This window comes from Macrobrachium nipponense, chromosome 7 (genome assembly GCF_015104395.2).
Source record: "Macrobrachium nipponense isolate FS-2020 chromosome 7, ASM1510439v2, whole genome shotgun sequence".
Lineage (NCBI taxonomy): Eukaryota > Metazoa > Arthropoda > Malacostraca > Decapoda > Palaemonidae > Macrobrachium > Macrobrachium nipponense.
The window spans coordinates 86893534-86915758 of record NC_061109.1 but is presented as its reverse complement, the minus strand read 5'-3'; the positions used below and the strand labels follow the sequence as shown (position 1 = coordinate 86915758).

At 46.1% G+C, this 22225-nt stretch overlaps 1 protein-coding gene across 1 annotated transcript in view; it reads right to left on the bottom strand.

Annotated features, from left to right (window-relative positions):
* LOC135217638 (spectrin beta chain, erythrocytic-like) overlaps nucleotides 1-22225 on the bottom strand; it is a 310746-nt gene that overhangs the window by 6560 nt on the left and 281961 nt on the right. Inside the window, exons 43-49 of the mRNA XM_064253604.1 lie at nucleotides 15177-15310; nucleotides 14795-15051; nucleotides 14478-14664; nucleotides 9573-9773; nucleotides 9123-9353; nucleotides 8677-8991; nucleotides 8287-8367 (exon numbers count right to left, since the gene is read on the bottom strand). Coding sequence (XP_064109674.1) covers nucleotides 8287-8367; nucleotides 8677-8991; nucleotides 9123-9353; nucleotides 9573-9773; nucleotides 14478-14664; nucleotides 14795-15051; nucleotides 15177-15310 — 1406 coding nt within the window. The remainder of the gene's footprint in view (nucleotides 1-8286; nucleotides 8368-8676; nucleotides 8992-9122; nucleotides 9354-9572; nucleotides 9774-14477; nucleotides 14665-14794; nucleotides 15052-15176; nucleotides 15311-22225) is intronic.

Genomic DNA, 22225 nt, shown 5'->3' with positions numbered 1-22225 from the left:
CGGTGCAAACGCGCTCCCGCCCTCGGCACCGAGACATAATCAAGGGTATTAATATCAGGAAAAGAGCGTAAAACCGCCGCATCTATGGCGACAGCTCCATTCTAGATCCATAAGTAATTAAATTAATGAAAATGAGAACAGAGTACTTACAGTTTTCATTTTCAACTCAAACAAACCAGTACAAAAATGACAATTTGTCGAAAATTGGCAATTTTTCCTAACTATACAAACCTGAGGTTCCTTTAAAACAATAGGAAGGTAACTAGCGGCAGCTGGGACGGTCGTAAGCTTCGAACAAGGGGAGAACGGTAGTTAACTGCTTGTGCCGATCGTGCGCGCGCCCGCCGCGCCCGGAGAGGTGAAGAATCACTTTTGCTTTTTAGGCCCATGCAAAAAGTTGCGAGTGAGGGGTGGCATGAGGTGGGACTATATGTAAAGGACCTCAGGTTTGTATAGTTAGGAAAAATGCAATTTTCGACAAATTGTCATTTGTTTCCGATACGTAATACAAACCCTCGGTCCTTTAACAAAATAGGAAGACTCACTTCTTGGTGGGAGGAATCTGAGTCTTTTTGGTGAACAGACTGGGTTGTTCAGTCCAACCCTGGAGTGCCTCCCTGGTCGTAAGAGCAAGGGAGGGATCCAAACCTCTGTCCGATTGATCGGGGTGTGCACCGCAGGATCAATGGTCAGACCTCTTGGGCCAAGTATAAAGAGAGAGGCAAGCGTATCTCTTCGTACCCAGCAAGCAAGAACTTGTTCCTGTTTGCAAGAGACAATCTAAAATGATGGGTTTGTCTCAATTTGGCATCCACTTTCCTCCCCATTGGTTGGAGGAAGAAGTGGTGGATATTTACTCCTATCCCTACTGAAAGGGATAGGATGGTGCTCTATTGAGTGCTCACCTGCATCTCGTCCTTACCCAGCAGGGTGACGACCGTGTCCCTCTACCCAAAGGTAGAGGGAAGAAAAAGATGGGAAGAGGAGCCAGTCACACTCTCATTCCTCATCCATTCTTACGGTCACACCAGGACTCGATGCTGTTCAGCCTGCGAGGGTCTGGGTTAACTACACAACGTGTTGAGCAACCAACCACGGTTCCCAAGGGAAGAGTCCAAGGAACTGTGGGCAATATCCTGAAGGTAGAAGGAGGTGCATGCGGTGGTCGGTTGGACAGGCGCCTGCCTTCATTACCTGCGCCACGGAGAAGTTCTTGCGGAACGCGAGAGAATGATGAAGAGGCGTCCCACATCATCCTGGGTGTCGAGTTTCTTCAGACAGCTCCGTCGCACCTTCACAGGACAAAGCAGCATAGCCTTCGTATCGGAGGCGGTGACGTGCCATTAGGGAGGTATTGTGAAGGACTCGAAACCAATCGTCAGTTACCGAAGGGTTCTGAGTCTTCGCTACGAAGATCGTACGAAATCGAGCGTCACAAATCCCCATCCCTTTGTGCTTGACTTCTCAAGAGAAGTCATGCAGTTACCTAAGACGAAAAGAAGGGAATAGTCGTATGACCTATCCCTCTTCTCGACTTTGGTTATGTACAGTACTCTACTGACAAGCTATTAAGACGAAGTAATGATTGCTCTGGAACAACCGAACTAAGTCCACAGCATAGTTCGTAACTGACTCGGACGCTCTGACAGCTGCCGACTGACTGGTTCGGAATCAGTAGAGGCAAGTTGTCCAAGCATCCGGGTAAAGTCACGTGACCTTCGCCCTTTAAAGAGTTATGCTGAGACCAAAACAAATAAAATATTGTAGTCACCCGATGCCGGACGGCGCGGCGATGATTCTCTTAATGCATAAACTCAAAAGGCGAAAGTCAATTGCCTTCAAAAGACGAGGTCCCTGATGGCAAGAAAATCTCATAGACGTTGATCTCAGCTTAAGGAGAAACAACACTATGTGACGTTGAAGACGAAGGTAGGCAATGAATGCACCTACGTCTTCCAGCTGAATCGAGAGAAGGAATCTCAAGATTCTAACCTGTGCTTACAATGACTGAAAACGCTAACCGCCATTTCATTGCTGTCCGTTGTGCAATGAAAGCGGGGCGTTCTTCAGTAATGAAACACAGGGGAGAAGCCGCTTGAAGAACTGCTTCTCATGGGCTGAACGTTTGGAAGTAGAGCTGGCAGGTGTGGGAGTAGGCGATGTCTTTCAATACATCTGCTAATCCGGGTGGGGTGAACAATGAACAATTGTACACCTCCGAATACAAGATATTTTGAGGACAAACTCAGATTCCGCAAAAATCATTCGCATTATCGGGATACGATGCAGCAAGAGACTATTACAGAATTCTGTTACCGTGCGGTAACAGAAAGATGGGAGGAGTCGAATAGATATCTCTGTTTAAAATTCTCGCAATACCGAAGACGATGAATACTAGCGTTTCTCAGCAGTAGATGGTCATTCATGTATGCGAGAATCCCCGTTAATCAGAGACTTAAGTCCGTGATTGTTGGGCAGAGATACGGTTGTTATCAATCAAAGCAGGTGAGAAAGACATAAACAACCGTCTATCTCAAAGCGGCAGCTGATACTGAAATGCCTCGGGCAATTCAATACGCAGTAGCTGTCGCTGACTGTCATCCCCTGAGGTTGCCAAGTAACCTCTCCCACGAAGGAATGCGTTCGGCTAGAACCACCGAGCATAAAAAAGATATGCTCGAGCAATTATATTTAAGCGAAAACGAATTTCGTAAATATAAAAAGCTAAATGGTGTTGTTGTGAACAACACCATAAGTATATAAAAATTGAAACTGGAAACTCCTGGGAGTTGCAGGGCAACCCGGTTTGCAGTTCAATTAGAACACTTTTCGTCTAAGTCGCAATCCGTAGAATAACCAGGATATGCGCCTACCCCTCGGACCATTCAACTGCTTAGCAGAATCATGTCGCGAGGTTAATATACGTAGTATATTTGTAGGATTCTGAACAACGATCTCCATCCTAAATTCTTTCCTTCAAGAAAACAAAATAAGGATTGGAGATCGACCACCTTCGTTCTCTATTAAAGAGAGTGAAGGAGAAGTCTTCCTCGAAGGAAAGCTTCAATGGTGAACAGAATACTAAGATGATAGTTCCAGCCAAACACTGGATATTCCCGTCCGTTCTTCTCTATTCCAGGTTGGTCGCCTACTGTGAGATAGTCTTCTTTCAGCAGCAGTCTTCTTCCTAATGCTAGAAATTCCAGAATTCGAGCATAGGCGAGGTTCCCGATTATCGTGAACATATCGGGGATTCTCGTCTCGCTCACTTTGGACCGTGGTCGTCGCCTAAGTGTTTGGAGATCGTAAGAAAAACTCCCAAACACTCTGAATGCGCTAGAAATTCCGTAGAATTCTAAGCAGTCTGCGAAAACCCCCACCGAATTCGTCAAACGATATCGGCTGGTGGTCCTCTCGATTCCCGTAGAAATCGAGAATGGGGCAGGATCCCTCCTCAACGACCGGGGGGCTTACGTCAGGTAGGACCCGAAGGTCCCCCCTGGTAGCGCAGTCCCCAACGTGGGATCCTACAGAGAAATCTCTGTAGGATCCTTCCCCTTTCCCTCGTAGCCGTAAGGAGAGAGGAATGGGGGAGGAATTGGATACTCGCTCGCCTTCCCAGTGGAACTAGCAGTTGGAGAAGAGTAGGAGCAGCCATCGCCTTGCGGCGATGGCCTGCTCCAGAGTCTGGGGAAAACGTTATCGTCAAGGAGAAAAGAAAACGTTTTTCCCACGAGGAGGGTTACGAACTCTCACTGTAGGTAAGGGTCTGCCGCCACTGTGAACGTCGTCTGGGTGGGGCTGATCGACACCTGACAGGAGAGAGCCGATACCGTCCTCCGACTCATTCCAGTCCTCGTCGAGGTCGAAACCTCTCAGGAGGACCGAAGGAGTATTTAAATACGGTGTCCGAAGACACGTAGAAAACGCCGCTGTCGCAGTAGAGGAGGTGGAAGTAGCTTGATCGACCGGCCAGAACTGAGAGAGCCTTCTTGTCCGGAGACGAGAGACTCTGGTTCAAGACAGAATCGGTAAGCTCCGATCGCGGCATACCCACCGTCGGTTTGGGTTCCCTCTCGGGCCCCAAAACGACTCGAGCAGAGACATGGGCTCTGCTGGTGGAGCGGCGATCCTTCCCCCCGGTCGTTGTGCTGACGAATCAGTGCAATAACCTGGGTAAAGTTACTCTGAATCTCGGAAGTTACAGCGTCTTGAGGAGTAGGACCGTCCAGTCCCTCCAACAAGAGCAGCTCCCAGGACCTCCTTCAGAAGAAGGACCAGCAACAGATCCCTGACGGTTGCCTCCAATCACTTGCGCGTACGTCCTGGTTGGTCCTAAGACCAACCTGGCCCGTGCGGCGTCGTGACGGGATCGTGAGCGGCGCATCTCTCACGATCACTCCTATATACCTAGCTCTTCCTGGCGTATGCCGAGGAAGTTGAAGGTATCGGAGAGACAGAACTGACGCTACCCCCTCTCCCCCTGACGGTCGCCTCCAATCACTTGCGCGTACGTCCTGGTTGGTCCTAAGACCATACGTGGCACGTGCGGCGTCGTGACGGGATCGTGAGCGGCGCACCTCTCACGATCACTCCTAGCTACCTCGCTCTTCCCGGTGTAGCCCGAGGAAGTTGAAGGTAGTGGAGAGACAGACCTGACGCTCTCCCCCCCCCGCTCGCTGGCAGGACCAGCGTACGTGGGGGGCTGCAGCCGATCACCAACCCGCGGTGGGGATCGATCTGCAGGCCTGGCCGTGCCGCTCACCTGTGGCGAGCGGCTCGACTGGAGCACGTCGACCCCGGTCCCGTGCGTCAGACGAGCTGCTGCTGGTCACCGTATCCGCCCGGTCCCTGTGGGAGAGGCGCGGGGGTCAGGTGACCTGCAGAGCTCGCTTTCGCCGTGAGACCGGTGATGCGGTCCCTCCAGTCGGCCACGTTCAAACCTTCATGGGTACCAGCCGGGAGGCTGGTACCCGTGCGGTCGAGGGGACCTGGGGGACCTCTTCCCAGCCTCAACCCGTGGCCGGTCAGAGACCGTCACGTCCACCCGAGGTACCGGCTGGTCGCTGCGAGAGCGGCCGCTGGCCTGGCGAGAGTCACCTGAGCGGCTCTCGACAGTCTTCTGCTCCGTGCCTCGGTCATGACGCTGAGCGAACTCAGGCGTCTTAACTTTGGCTGCACGGTCACCCGAAGGAGATCGTACACTCTGGAACTTCTCGCGGACGAGAAACCGAGCCACGGTACCTGGCTTAGCAGCAGAGCTGCCAAGGACCAGGACGAGGGTGTACCAGCGGTAGCCAGCACACCCTTGGTCCCCGTCTTCTTCTTCTTCTCAGAAGGGGAGACGGGCCCCGTTCCCGAAGGAACAGGAGGACCAGCAGAAGAACCCCCCGTCACACCGGAATGTGACGAGCCCTTCGAAGTTTCCCGAAGGAGTCTTCTTAGGGGGAAACAAAACCCGGTTACCAGCTGGTCGCTGCGAGAGCGGCCGCTGGCCTGGCGAGAGTCACCTGAGCGGTTCTCGCCAGCCTTCTGCTCCGTGCCGTGGTCTTGGCGCCGAGCGAACTCTGGCGCCGAAACTTTGGCTGCACGGTCTCCCGAGGGAGCGTACACTCGGGATCTCCCGCGAACGAGAGACCGAGCCGGAACCTGGCGTAGCGGCATCGCCGCTAGCACCAGGCGAGGAAGTACCAGAGCTAACCGATACTCTCCTGGGTCCCCGTCTATTCTCTTCCTTACGGAAGGGGAGACGGGCCCCGCTCCCGAAGGAGCAGGAGGACCAGCAGAAGGACCCCCCGTCCCACCGAGGTGGGACGGGCCCTTAGAAGTTCCCGAAGGAGACTTCTTAGGGGTGGAGGCGCCTTCCTTGCTTCTTCGGCTTATGGGCCTTAGAAGTCGAAGGGGGAAGAGGCAGCAACAGACGCAGATGACACCTTCCTCTTCTTCGTCAGCTCACGCAGGACAGTCGTCAGGTCCTCCATCCAGGCCGGAGTCGGGCCTATTGCCGAAGCAACCCGGCCCGACTGCACCTGTCCGGAAGGACCTGGGAGCTGGGGAAGACACACCATGGGCAGGACCAGCATAGACAGGCGCAGGAACCAGGAGCGACAGGAACAGCAACCAGCTCAGGAGCGGCAGGAACAGCGGCAGCGGTAAACACAGAAGGGACAGCCAAGCCAGTAGCGGGAACCACATCAGCGACAGGTACGGAGGCCCAGCCATCGCCTCGTAGAATCATCGGCAGCCAGCGTGGTACTGGCGGCCGGTCCAGGGGCGAGCTTCTGGAACAGCGGAAGTCTGGGGCAGGCAACACGAAAAAAGAAAACACAGGCAGCGGCGGCATACCCCTCCTCGGTACGGCGGCGACCGGCCCTAGAAGCGGCAGACGGCGTCACCGACACAGCATGGGGTGTAGACCAGCGGGGGAAGCAGCATAAGCGGCCGTTGAAGGTTGTAGTGGAGACCACTCCAAGGTCACCGCCCCATGACCTCGCTAGACTCTGCAGCAGATCGTGGATGCTAGGCACGCCCTGCAGCCGCAGTGGTCCATACCTGTCCAAGGTCGTCTCCCACGGCTGTAGCACCTGCGGTAGCACAGACAGATTAGTAAGAGGGGTTCCCTCACGCACGGGGGGGGGGAGACATGCCCCCACCCCGAACGGAAGGAAGACCCCAAAAACAAAATCAGAGGAAGCTGAGCGGGGGGGCAGGAAAGAAGACGAAGAATCGGATACCAAGGGAGTCGCGGGAGAGCTTTCCGACGACTTCCTGGCAGACCTTCGCTTCCTACCCCCGCACAGCAGTGAAAAGTAATATGAAAATGAAACAGAATACTGCACTTGCGATTCACTTCATAGAACTTAAAGAGGGAAAAATCAATTCCGGTAAGAGCGGAAACTTGAATCCATAATATATGGATGCTATCATAAATATAATATGGAAAACAATGAACAATACTGCACTTGCTATTTTCCACTTTCCACAGCAATAAATTCGTAAGGAATTTAATTCCCGGGTAAGAGCGGAATTTGATCCAAAATTAAATTTGATGCAATTAATAAATGAAAATGAAAAGAAAACTGCATTGCGAATCCACTTTCATTGCATTCTATTCATACAAAATAAGAGGCTCTTGCCGAGCGCAATCAAGCTCTCGGCAACGAACGCACAGGGCAAAAATATAATGAAAAAGAGTACTTACATCTTTCAATTACACACTTTCGCCCAAAATACATGACTCGGCGTGAGTGCGCCCGCCCTCGGCACCGAGACTAATTCAAGGGTTCAATTCATGAAAAGAGCGGAAATCGCCGTCTCTACGGCGATAGCTCCATGTTGATTCATAATTAAGTAATGAAAATGAAAACAGTGTACTTACAGTTTCATTTTCAAGTCAAACCAAACCATTAGTAGAAAACAACAATATAAACAAAGCATACTACGATGAAGCTTGGGCCAGAGGAGCGATGACGCAACACAGGTCCTTCACACACCCGCGGCCGAAAGCCAAAAGTGATTCTTCACCTCTCGGGCGCGCGGGGCGCGCGCACGATCGGACAAGCAGTTAACTACCGTTCTCCCTTGTTCGAAGCTTACGACCGTCCAGCTGCCGCTAGTTACCTTCCTATTGTTAAAGGACCGAGGGTTTGTATTACGTATCGGAACAAATACAATATAAACAAAGCATACGACGATGAAGCGGGCAGAGAGCGATGACGAACACGTCCTACACACACGCGGCCGAAAGCAAAAGTGATTCTTCGCCTCTCAGTCGCGCGGCGAGCGCACTGTCGGACAAGCAGTTAACTACCTAACCCCTTGTTTGAAGCTTACGACCGTTCCAGCTGCCGCTAAAGTAATCTTCCTATTGTAAAGGAACGATGGTTTGTATAACGTGTCGGAACAAACAGTCTCCTAAACAATAAGAGATCTTCTGAACTATCTAAGTTTGAAAAGAATCTCAACAGGCCTTTTCTTCTTTTATGAACTTATTAATAATACAGAAACAGTGATAATGCTGTATATAAGCAAAGTGTACAAGGAAAAAAGGAAAGCAAAACAGAAATTATCAAAGTTTAAGACATGAGAAAAAAGGTCCATAAAATAAGAGAAAATATATCTAACACTAAATTATGCAAATACGTACTATACAGTGAAGGGTATACTACAATGAAGTAATCTTCTCACCAAAACATCCACAAATATATGCAGACACAGACTTACAGCCATACATGCGGCCCTCATCTCACAAGAAATATGACATACAGGACAGCAATACTAACATACCTGTTTTGCACCAGCAAGTGCTTCTTGTCTAGCACTAGCCAACTCCTTAAGATCATCCCACAACTGCTGCAGTTCGTCAACCTGCAAAGAAAATTGAATTGGAATAATTCCCTACTTTTTAATTATATGCCAATATACTACACAAAATAGAATCCCAAATGATTACCTTCTAAAAATATTTTTACCAACACCAAATACAAATATCAAAATATTTCAAACATTAAAATACTAGTAGTGCTTTCAAGTACAAAGCATTTAAATGGTTCAGTCTTAAAAGGAAAATTAGTAAATTCCTATGTTAAAATACATAATCTCAGTCTCATTACCATAAAATTCCAACTTCAGCCATTGTATAGCTAAAACATTTCCCAAGCAATGATAAAAACTAACCTTTTCTTGTATCCGCTCTGGCTCTGGGTGTTTACCTTCAATGAGTACTTTGGCTTTTTTCTTAATTACAATGACCTTTTCTTCATTCACAGTCAGAGAACTGTGGAAAGACTCAAACTTCTGAATCAGAATTTCAACGTGCTCTACATCTCGACCATAATCTTCGCTGGCTGCTATAACCATCTGTTCATTCAACCATTCCCCAACTTCTTCTGCCTCTCGAAGGAATCTATAAAGCACTAGGCTTTCTTCGAGCCTCTTGCTTCTTTTTTCTCGCAATGCTTTCAATTCACCAAATTGCTGGTTGACTGCATCCTGAAATCATTCACAAAACCCTAAATGTTACAAGCAAAATTTTAAGACTTCAACTTTTTATCTTTAAATATGGCAAACATTTCTGATAAAGAATACACTCACAACCTCTAATAACAAGACTATAAACATACCATCTTTTTAGTTATGTTTTCACTGTCGAAGTGCATTCTCTCTGTCAGCTTTGCACAGAGACCAGACAGTTTGTCAACTGTAGCCTTGAAACTCTCGAGGTCTCTGGCAACATTATCAGTTTTCTTCTGAAGAGTTGCAACTGAAGTTTCATCTTTCCCATAATCTTGCGTTACCAACAGCGGTCTCTTTTCCCGCATCCATGTCTCTGCCTCGCTTGCTTCACTATAGAACTAAAAAGGAAAAACTGATAAGTTTTCTCTCAATTAAAAATCCTGGATATATCAACAATACAATGATTACTGCTGCCGGAGTCCAGTTGATGCAATTTAATCAGATACAGATGTAAGCATAGATACAAGAAGTGCCAAATATTTTCTGGTGTAAAGTAAAAGAAATAATAAATATACCAACAACTAAATGTGTGGAAAAAGGTATGTACATGATCTTACCATCTGTGATTCAACAGCATCCAGAAGTCTCAGCCTTCGGACACTTGCAGTATCTTTTAACTGGGTAAGCTTAGATAACAGCAACTTGATTTTGGTTTCTATTTCATTCATTGCAAAGTGACCAGAGCGAATCATCTGCTGTGATCTACTATTAACATTGTTGATAACTGGTTCGTGTGACTGGATCTCTGCTTCCAAAGCCTAAAATGAAAAAAATGTGACCTCAAAATTTCAAAGCCAACACATTTTGGCTTGTATGTTTCCCAGACTGTTACTGCATACAAGGTCTGGAAAAACTATGCCCTATTAATAATAATAACTGCATACAAATTTCTTTCAAACTACTAATTTTAAATAATTTAGATGTACAGGCGGCCCGCGGTTAACAGCGCAATCGCTCAACAGCGAATTGGTTTTACGGCTGTCGTCAAAAATGTTCATTAAAAGAATAAGGTATTTTTACGGCACAATTTTCGGTCAACAGCGCCGCTAGCGCCGTTATGTCTAACGAGTACATACATTTGTAGAAATACCGTTCAGCCCATAAAGGTTATGCAAATGATATTAAAAAACTGTATTGAGAGTTATTACATAGGTATTAGGGTAAAATATATGCCTCTGACGCTGTTCTATGCCGAAAATATCGAGTTAAATGAGCGCAAATTTAGCTATGGATGTGTTGATTTATAAATGTTCATGCTTTTATGTTTAAAGTGTATGAAAATATATTACGTATAGGTATTTTTATTTCTGCAAATAAATATGATACAAAGGCAGCTTTTGAAACTGCCCTTAACGTTACAAAATATGATGTTTTTTCATGTTCATTCTTGTAAGCCGCCGTCTGCCGCTCTTCCAAAAATATAGTTAAAAAAAGTGCAAATTTAGCGATCGATGTGTCGATTTTATAACTGTTTATGCTTTAATGTTTAAAATGTATATGCAAATGTATTATGTATAGGGTATTTTTAATTCTGCGCAGAAATATGATACTAAGGCAGCTTTTGAAACTGCCATTCACGTTATCAAATACGATGTTTTTTCATGTTCATTCTTGTAAGCAGCTGCCTGCCACTCTTCCGAAAATATAGTTGAAAAGAGTGCAAATTTAGCGATCGATGTGTCGATTTTATAAATGTTTATGCTCTTACTTTTAAAATGTATATGAAAATATATTACATATGGAGTATTTTTATTTTTGTACATAAATATGATACAAATTAAGGCAGCTTTTGTAACTACCCTCCACATTTTTCAGAGGATGTGTTTTCATGTTCGACCCGAAAAATGCAAGGTGTTATTTTATTATTTATGCATCTTTTCCATAAATCCTTTAAAAAGTTATACATTACTTCACTGTATCTAATAATATTGTATGTATTCTCATATTATTGTATTATAAAATACTACAGGAAATCTAAGCTAGTATTCCGCCGCGGAGCAGCCAATGTTTTGGTTTCAAATCAGCTGATGGCGAACAAGTTTGTTTCGCCATATTTAATGCATTTCTGAGCGAATTTTCTTGCTTCTATTCTAGTTGGCATAAACGAATATCTAGATACTTGACTTAAATGAGACAAAGTTATTTTTCCTTACACGATGTGTATTTAGGTGGAAATATGAATCGAATATGTCTCGTTGGGATTGTGAACTTTTTTTTTTCGTTAATAGATTATGTTGGCAGCATGTTTATTGCGTAAGAAATTATGTGATTCCGTTCGCAATTTTCCTTTATATCATCGTAATACGAACTTTACATTATTTATCTTATATCGACGTGAAACTAACAGTAAAATGTGTTCTTTCAAGCCCAGTAGTTTTGACTGAAATTATTTTATCTCAACTTTATCTACGGTTGTGTTTGATGGCATACGTTACCGGAGTTTTATCGTTGTTGCTGATGCACGATAATACCCATTAGCAGCTTGAACAGTTTTCTCAGCTTCAGTTATAACTTGGTTTAAATTTAACAGTATATTTCCCGATTGATCTTTGATCTATAGCGAATAAAGTTATTACATTAAGATATCTCAGTTCTATTCTACATAACGTCATTTATAACAACTACGGTAATAGTGTACTGTAGTACGATGATTGAAATACAAGCCAAACGGATGTTATCGAATTCGGTTGTACTTAAAAAAAAAAAAAAAATTGTTTCACGTTCGGTTGTTCATGGCTGTACACGTTTAGCAACAAGTGTAACGTTAAAACCATACTTTCATCATTCTCTTTTGCTGTTTTTGAACTTATGTAACTAGAAGATGGGATAAAGTTAGGCTATTGTAATTTGGTCTCTCATAAAATCGGATTATCGTAAGACGAATCATCGTGACTTGAACACTACAGCTACCTGTACACTGTATAAAACCTTATTATATCTTTACATACTCTACACACCCAAGGATTAAAGCTAGGCTTTTTTTATATATTGCGCCATCGCAGGATTAAGGCGCCGTTTGACTGGCCTAGGGCGCTGTTAACCCTTAAACGCCGACTGGACATATTTCACGTCGACATTTTTTGTCTCTCGGGTGCCGACTGGACGTATTTTACGTTGACATACAAAAGTTTTTTTTTAAATTTGCGGAAAAATACTTTTAGGCCTACCAGCCAAAAACTCTTGAATCACGCGCCTTGGGGGATGCTGGGAGTTCACGGATCAAGGTGTTGTTTGGTTTACAATCGTTACGCAGGCGCGCAAGCGCGAATTTCTTTCTTGCCGCACTAAAAAGTATCTGACACATCTCGGAAATTATTTCGTCACTTTGACATAATTTTTGTACCATTTTAAATTAGCCGTTACATGGAGTATTATATATGAAAATTTGCGCATTTTTATGTAGAATACAACAAAAAAATACTCATGATTGTACCTTTTATCAGTTTTGAGATATTTTCATATAAATAACGATAAGTGCCAAAATTTCAACCTTCGGATCAACTTTGACTCTACCGGGGGGGAATGGTAAAAAAACGCAATTGTAAGCTAAAACTCTTATATTTTAGTAATATTCAATCATTTACCTTCATTTTGCAACAAATTGGAAGTCTCTAGCACAATATTTCGATTTATGGTGAATTTATGAAAAAACTTTTTCCTTACATCTGCGAGGTAACTCTTCCGAAAAAAATCATACATGTGATTGTGGTAATGTTTGCACCATTTTAAAATTAGCCGTTACATAAAGTTTTATATATGCAAATGTGCGCAATTTCATGCACAATACAACTAAAAACAACCCATGGTTGTAGCTTTTATCAATTTTGAAATATTTTCATATAAAAAATGATAAGTGACAAATTTTCAACCTTCGGTCAACTTTGACTCTACCCAAATGGTCGAAAAACGCAATTGTAAGCTAAAACACTTATATTCTAGTAATATTCAATCATTTACCTTCATTTTGCAACAAATTGGAAGTCTCTAGCACAATATTTCGATTTATGGTGAATTTGTGAAAAAAATAAAATTTTCCTTACGTCCGCGCGGTAACTCTTCCGAAAAAATCATACGTGCGATTGTGGTAATGTTTGCACCATTTTAGATTAGCCGTTACATAAAGTTTTATATATGAAAATGTGCGCAATTTTATGTAGAATACAACAAAAAATAATTGAAGGTTGTAACTTTTCTCATTTTTGAAATATTTGCATATAAATCACAATAAATAGAAAAAAAACCATGTTCGGTCAACTTTGACTCTACCGAAATGGTCAAAAAACGCAATTGTAAGCTAAAAATCTTACAGTCTAATAATATTCTGTCATTTATCCTCATCTTGAAACAAATTTGAAGTCTCTAGCATAATATTTAGATTTATGGTGAATTTAAAAAAAAAACTTTCCTTCCCTCCACGCGCGGATTCTCCACCACAAATCTCCGAAATACGTACGTCCCATTCTCGGAATATTTGCTCCATTACATATTAGGCATTTCATAGAGTTTTATATATGAAAATGTGCACAATTTCATGTAGAATAAAACTAAAAATATTTGAAGGTTGTAGCTTTTCTAATTTCCAAAATAATTGCATATAAAAAATATATATAAAAAAATTTGACATTCGGTCAACTTTAACTCGTCAGATATGGTCGAAAACTGCAATTGTAAGCTAATACTCTTACAGTATAATAATATTCAATCATTTGTCTTCATTTGGAAAGAAATTGGAAGTCTCTAGGACAATATTTAGATTTATGGTGAATTTTTGAAAAAATATTTGTTTACGTCCTCGCGCTTACGAATTCATGCATTATTTTGTGATAATATTTTCTCTGTGTTGCTTTTATCGTTTTACAATGTGTTATATACCAAAATGATCGCAATTTAATGTACATTACAACAAAAAAAAGTAACTTGTTACCTTTAACCGTTTTGCACACAGAGCGATTTGAATACAATTATATATGAAATTTCATTTTTGCGCTATAATATATCGCATTATTTATATATGATAATGATAATTTTTTTCATTTCTGATGGTTGTATACTAAACTTCAGCCAATGACAAAAAAAGGAGCCAAAAATGAACTCTTAATCTTGAAAACTAGCGCGCTGTGACTTTTTGAAAAAAATATTTTTTCCGCTTCCGCGCTCACTCCGAAACACCTCCGGCACACGGGAGACAATTTTTATTTTACCACTTCGGCGTTTAGGGGTTAACTGGTCTAGAATTCCGAAAGAAGGTGTGCGGCGGCCGTAGGCTTTAAAATCGCTTAGTGTCGAAAATCACTTAGCGTCGGCACACCAGATGTACAATGTTATATGGTAATGATGATCAAAGAATCAATTCTAATGAGGGCTGTATAACTCAAGGTTGAAGACCCATCCAAGATGTAACAAGAGTTTACAGTAGTACCAAGTTTTCCCCTTTACACAAGTAAACATAGTAACTGCTTTACCTGATGTTTCTTTTGAAGGTTTTGAACTGCTGTAAGTGATGAGCCCAAATCTTGACTGGAAGCCAGTGGTTCCTTTTCTGCTACCCACTGTAACTCATCCTCGATATCTCGTAACAACTGTTGAAGCAGCAAAGCATCCTGAAGATTTTCATGTCTGATGTGTACTGGTTCAAGCAGGGAGTTGTGTCTGTTAAAAAAAAAAAATATTTAAAAAAATATGCTAAGCTACAACTGCCAATGCAAAATTTCATCAAAAACTTACTGCAGAATCTAAAAAATATTCTCTTCTTCCTTTGAAAAATGCACATCAAGCTCACCTTTTGGTGATCAGTTCAACTCTCTCAGTGATTTCTTCACTCATAAAATGATTTGCAGCGGCAAATGACTGTGCTACCTCTCTCGCTTGGTCTACTTCGCTCTGATGTGCAGTGATATCAGCTTCTAGTTGTTGATGTTTCTTTAGCAATATCTGAACTGACGTTAGGTCCCGACCATGGTCTTCAGACTGAAGTTGGTTTTCAACATCGTCCATCCAGGACTCAAGATCGTCCAGTGTCCGGTTAAATAGCAAGGCCTGAAAATATACGAAATAAGATACACTAATGCTGAAAAATAATAGAACGAGGTAGTAATTAATTTCCATGCCAAGGATATGCAGTTCAGTTTAGGTAAGGACAAATTATTATAATTACTACTGACCTGATATGCTTCATTCAATCTTTCCTTCTTGAGCTGAGAAGAGTCCTGAAGCTGTTTCCACAGAGAATCCAAACCATCAAGCCGTGCCTGAATTTCTTGCTCAGCATAATGGCCATCAGTAATAAGGGCTTCACCTGGAACATTATACATATACTATCCATTAAACAACATATCATAGCTTTTCAAACCAACCACAGAAAATTTAACAATAGCAACAAGTCGCAGGCTACACTCCTATACTTACCTACTGAATAAGACATGATTTACAAACTTCATCGCATTATTTTCATTCAGCTACCTACATTTTTCATTTTTTAACCTTCTTACAAGGGGCCAGATAATGCAACTGTTTTACTTTTGGTATACAAACTGAATGAAACTAAAAAGGATCAAACTGCAGAAGGATATGGCAAATTAGGAATAGGACACCCAATGGAAAAAGGATAAGGAAAGGGGACCATACTGGTTTGATGCTGTCATCCCTAGAACTTCAACAATGAAACAAATAATAATCAAAATGTTTATTCCAGGATCTTTGTGATATGAATCACACTGTTAGCCATCAATGACCCTTCTTATATCATATGTACTGTAGATCTTTTCTCCATTCCTTATCTTTGGACAACGCTGAGAAGGGGAAAACATGGAAGGGAAGGTAGAGATCTCGGGTAAAGCTTAACCTATGGAAGGGAAGGTAGAGATCTCGGGTAAAGCTGAACCTACAAGTAGAAATGCCAGGTCTGCATGCATTTACTATTTCCTTGAGTATTTTCTATCTCACGGGTAAATGATACTTGTCGTTCTTCATAATTGTTATAATTTCTTGTCTTCCTTCTTTCTTTAAAACTGAAAATATTTTCCTTGGTACTTTCTTTACGTCACAAAACTCAAACAGGTAGAAAAATATGACAATTTGTCCAAAATTGCATTTTTCCTAACTATACAAACCTGAGGTCCTTTTACAATAGGAAGGTACTAGCGGCAGCTGGATAGGTCGTAAGCTTTCGAACAAGGGTTCGGTAGTTAACTGCTTGTCCCGACAGGCGCGCGCGCGCGCGACTGGGAGGTAAACAAATCACTTTTGCTTTTGGCCCAAGCAAAAACTGCAGAGTGAGGGGTGGCATGAGGTGGGACTATGTGTAAAAGGACCTCAGGTTTGTATAGTTAGGAAAAATGCAATTTTGCACAAATTGTCATTTGTTCCGACACGGCATACAAACCTTCGGTCCTTTTACAATAGGAAGACTCACTTCTTGGTGGGAGGAATCTGAGTCTTTTGTGAACAGACTGGTGTTCGCCCAACCTTGGAATGCCTCCCTGGTCGTAAGAGCGAGGGAGGGATCCCAAGCCTCTGTCCGATTGATCGGGGTGTGCACCGCCGGATCAATGGTCAGACCTCTGGACCAAGTACTAAGAGAGAGGCAAGCGTATCTCTTCGTACCAGCAAACAAGAACAAGTTCCTATTTGCAAGAGGCAACATAAAGTTATGGTTTGTCTCTTGTTGGCATCCACTTCCCCCCCCTTGTAGGAGGAAGTGGTGGATATTCGCTCCCATCCCTAGTGAAAGGGATAGGATGGGGCTCTGTCGAGTAGCTCACCGGCATCTCGTCCTTATCCAGCAAGGTGATGACCGTATCCCTCTACCCAGGTAGAGGGGAAGAAAAAGATAGGAAGAGAAGCCAGTCACTCTCTCATTCACTTATCTATTCTTACAGTCACACCAGGACTCGATGCTGTTCAGCCTGCTAGGGTCGGGTTAGCTACACAACGTGTTGAGCAGCAACCACGGGTCCAAGGAAAACGATCCAAGGACCTGTGGGCAATATCCAAAAGGTAGAAGGAGGTGCCAGTGGTTTGGTTGTACCTACCAGACCCCTGCCTTCAGTACCTGCGCCACGGAGAAAGTTCTTGTGTAACTCGAGGGAGTGTACTTCTAGGTCATCTTGGTGCTGACGAAGAGATCCTTCAACACTCAGCCTGGGATGTCGAGTTTCTTCAGAAAGCGCGGTCGCGCTTTCACAGGACAAAGCAGCATCTCCTTCGCATCGAAGGGGGCGGTGAAGTCCATTAGGGAGGGGATTGTGAAGGACTCTAACCGATCGTCAGGAACCGAAGGGTTCAGAGTCTTCGCTACGAATTCGTACTAAATCGAGCGTCACGAATCCCCATCCCCTGGATGCTTGACTTCGCAGGAAAAGTCATGCAATTACCTCAGAGGAAAAGAAGGGAATGGTCGTATGACCTATCCCTCTTCTCTTACTCGGTGATGTCCTGTACCCATACTGGTCTATCCGTCTGCAGCGAAGTTTGTTCTTCTCGTAGTGGATAGGACACCGACACTCAATGGTGGGTGTCGATGGTATGGGTACTGTGACAAGCCGTTAGGACGAAGAAAAGACTGTTATGGAACAACCGAACTAAGTCCACAGCGAAGTTCGTAACAGACTTGGGCGCTCTGACAGCTGCCGACTGACTGCGTTCGGTAGGATGGCAAGTTGTCCAAGCACCCGAGCAAGTCACGTGACCTTCGCCTTAAAAGGGTTATGCCAAGAGACTAAACAAATAATTTGTTCGTCACCGATGCCAGAAGGCAAGGTGATGACTCTCTTAAGGCATGTGCCCAACAGGCGAAAGTCAATTGCCTTCTAGAGACTGAGGTCCCTGATGGGAAACAAGATATCTCATCGTATAGTTTGATTCTTGGCTAAGGATAAACAACCACTTATGTTGTTCGTTGAAGACGCAAGGGTGTACAGAAAATGCAACCTACGTCTTCACAGCTAACCGAGAGAAGGATCTCAAGATTCTGAACCTGTGCTACAAAGACTGAGAACGCTAACCGCTATTCAATTGCTGTCCGGTGAGGATCGTAGTTGCAATAAAAGCGGAGCGCTTTTCAGTAATGAAGACAGGGAAATACTGCCTGAAGAACTGCTTCTCATGGGCTGAACATTTGGAAGTAGAGCTGTCAGGTCGGAGAGTAGGCGATGTCTTCTGACATAATCTGTTAATTCGGGGCGAGCAATGAATAATTGCACACCTACGAATACGAGATATTTTGAAGACAAACTCAGATGTCTGCAAAAATCATTCGCATTATCGCGGTGCGATGCAGCGGTTGACTAGTACAGACTTCTGTTAACCGTGCGGTAAACAGAAAGATGAAAGAGTCCAAGAGTATCTCTGTGAAAATTCTCAAGGCAAATGTCGAAGGCGATGAAATCGAGCGTCACAGCAGTAGATGGTCCTTCATTATTGCGAGAATCCCCGTTAATCAGAGACCTAAGTCCATGATTGTTGGGCAGAGATACGGTTCGGTAGTCAATCAAACCGGGGAGAGAGACGACGTAGTAACCGACCGTGCATCTCCGAGACCTAGCTGATACTGAGCCGCTATCAGGCAGCTCAATACGCAGTAGCTCTCGGTGACTCGTCATCCTGAGTTTGCCAGGTAATCCATTATTCCACGAAGGAATGCGTTCGGCTAGAACCATCGAGCATAAAGAATACGCTCGAGCAATTATATTTAACCGAAACGGATTTCGGTAAATACAAAAGCTGATTTGGTGTTGTCATGACAATACCAAGTATCTAAAATCGAAACTGATAACTGCTGGGAGGTTGCAGGCAACCCCGAGTTGCAGTTCAATTAAGATACAATTCGTCTCGGTCACAAACCGTAGAGTTACTACGGTATGCGCCTACCCCCCGGGACAATTCAACTGTTAAAAGAATCATGTCCGCGGGGTAAATATACGTAGGTATATTTTTGTAGGTTCTGTACCACGCCCCTCCATCCTAAATTCTTTTCCTCTCGAGGAATGAGAATAAGGATTGGAGATCGATCGCCTTCGTTCTCTAGTCAAGAGAGTGAAGGAGAAGTCTTTCCCAAAGGAAAGCTTCAATGGTGAACAGAATACCGAAGACGATAGTTCAAGCCAAACTGGAAGTTTCCCGTCCGTTCTTCTCTATTCCAGGTTAATCGCCTACTGTGAGATACTCTTCTTTCAGCAGCAGTCTTCTTCCAAATGCTAGAAATTACAGGAATTCGAGCATAAGCCGAGGTTCCCGATTATCGTGTAACAATTATCGGGGATTCTCGCTCACTTTGGACCGTGGTCTCGCCTAAGTGTTTGGAGATCGTAAAAAACTCGAACACTCTGAGTGCGCTAGAAATTCCGTAGAATTCTAAGATCTACTCTGCGAAACCCCCCCACCGAATTCGTCAAACGATATCGGCTGGTGGTCCTCTCGATTCCCGTAGAAATCGAGAAAGGGGCAGGATCCCTCCTCAACGACGGGGCTTACGTCAGGTAGACCCGAAGTCCCCCCGGTAGCGCAGCTCCTAACGTGGGATCTTACAGAGAAATCTCTGTAGGATCCTCCCCTTTCCCTCGTAGCCGTAAGGAGAGAAGGGAATGGGGGAGGAATTGGATACTGGCTCGCCTTCCCAGCGGAACTAGCAGTTGGAGAAGAAAGAGCAAGCCATCGCCTTACGGCGATGGCCTCTCAGAGCCTGGGAAAACGTATCGTCAGTAGAAAACGTTCCCAAGGAGGGTTACGAACTCATACTGTAGGTAAGGGTCTGCCGCCACTGTGAACGTCGCCTGGGTGGGGCTGATCGACACCTGACAGGAGAGAGCCGATACCGTCCATCCGACTCATTCCAGTCCTCGTCGAGGTCGAAACCTCAGGAGGACCGAAGGGGTATTCAAATACGGTGTCCGAAGACACGTAGAAACGCCTCTGTCGCAGTAGAGGAGGTGAAGTAGCTTGTTCGACCGGCCAGAACTGAGAGAGCCTTCTTGTCCGGAGACGAGAGACTACCTGGTTCAACACAGTCGGCAAGCTCCGATCGCGGCAGACCCACCGTCGATTTGGGTTCCCTCTCGGGCCCCAAAACGACTCGAGCCGAGACGTGGCTCTGCTGGTGGGAGCGGCGATCCTTCCCCGAGGTCGTTGTGCTGACGAATCAGCGCCATAACCTCGGCAAAGTTCCTCTGGATCTCGGAAGTCACAGCATCTTGCAGAGTGGGACCGTTAAGCCCTTCGAACAAGAGCATATTCCGAGAACCTTCCTCCTAAGAAGGGGGAAACAGCGACAGCCCTCTCGGTCTTCTCCATCCACTTGCGCATTACGTCCTGGCCGTCCAATGAACCGTGCCTGGCACGTAGGCGTCGTGGTGGGATCATGAGGGGCGCACCCCTCACGATCACTCCTCAATACCTCGCTCCTCCCGGTGTAACCCGAGGAGGTTGAAGGTACGGGAGAGGCAGACCTGACGCTCCCTCTCCTCGCTCGCTGGCAGAACCAGCAGGCTTGGAGGGCTGCAGGCGATCGTCAACCCGCGTGGCGATCGAGCTGCAGGCCTGGTCGAACCGTCTCGCTGTGGAGAACGGCTGACTGAGCACAGCGGCCCCGATCTCGAGTGTCAGAAGAGCTGGTGCTGGTTGCCGTACCCGATCGCTCTCTGTGAGAGCGACGGTCAGGCGACCTGCAGGCTCCACTGTCACAGTGAGACCGGTGCTTGTCCTCACGGCACGTCACGTCGCTGGTTCCGCCGTGGCTGGCACCGGCGAACGGGAGGACCTCTTCCCAGCCTCAGCCCGTGGCCGGTCGTGGACCGTCACGTCCCCGGGTAGCCAGCTGGTCGCCGCGAGAGCGAGAGCTGGTCTGGTGAGAGTCGCGCTTGAGCGGCTGTCACCAGTCTTCCGCCCCGTGCCGTGAACCTGACGCTGAGCGAGCTCCGAGGTCTGGTTCCTGGCTGCACGGTCGCTGGTAGGCGAACCGTACACTTCGGTACCTCCGCGAACGAGAGGCCGAGACGGACCCTGATGCAGTGGCAGAACCACTGACACCAGCGAGGAAGTACCAGGTGTTAGCCGGTACCCCTCTGGTCCCCGTAGTCTTCTTCCTTGCGGAAGAAGAGACGGGCCCCGCTCCCGAAGGAGCAGGAGGACCAGCGGAAGGAACCCTCCCCCCGTCCCACCGAGGTGAGACGGGTCCCGAGAAGCTCCCGAGGGAGACTTCTTAGGAGGGAGGAGGCAACCTTCTTCTTCCTCGGCTGTGAAGCCTTAGAAGTCGAAGGGGAAGCGGCAGCCGACGACGATGCAAGAAGATGAAGACGACGACGACGACACCTTCCTCCTCTTCTTCGTCAGCTTCCTCAGGACAGACGTAAGATCTGCCATCCAGGGCGGAGCCGGGGCTGCTGTAGCCGAAGCCACAGGGCCCGGACGCACCTGTTAACAGACAGACCATAGTCTGGGGTAGTACCACCACGAACAGGGACGACGTCAGCAGGTATGGGCATCTCAGGAACAGCAGGCACAGCCAGCACAGCATCGGTAGGGACAGCCAGCGCAGCAACGGCAGGGACAGCCCAGCGCAGCACCAGGCAGGGAGGCAGCCGCGCCAGCAACTGCATGGACAGTCAGCCCAGAATCGGCAGGTACGGCAGGCAGCACCGGAAACACAGGAAGTGGAGCAGCAGTCAGCAACATCCTGGTACCGGCGGCAGGTCCAGGGGCGAGCTCTAGGGCAGCGGAAGTGTGGTCGCGGCAGCGCGGCAACCACGCGGCGGCGGCACGCCCCCCTCTCGGTACGGCGAACGGCACTTCACAGCGGCTGTAGGCAAGACTGTTACCACGTGAGGCGAGTACACCAGGTGAGGAGGGACGTCGTCACCTGGAGCGTGGTCACCACTCCATGGTGACCGCAGTAGGCCCAGACATAGAACCGCAGCCCCTGGACACTAGCACGCCCCTGCAAATGAAAGGACGCCCATACCTCACCAAGGTCCACCCTCGTGGCAGTAGCACCTGCGGAAATAACAGTAGTAGCGATTAGTGGGGGAAGTCCCCTCGCGCGGTGAGCCCTCTCCGAACGAGTGGAAGACCCCGAATACAATTGTACATCGGGCACCGAGCGCCCTCCCGCCGCTCGACAGATCGGGGCGAGGAGAAGAACGCAGATAACCTCCCCCCCCAAGGGGAAGGGCCATCTGTGGGAGCTGAGCGGGGGGGGGGGGGGGGGGGGTGGTTCTCG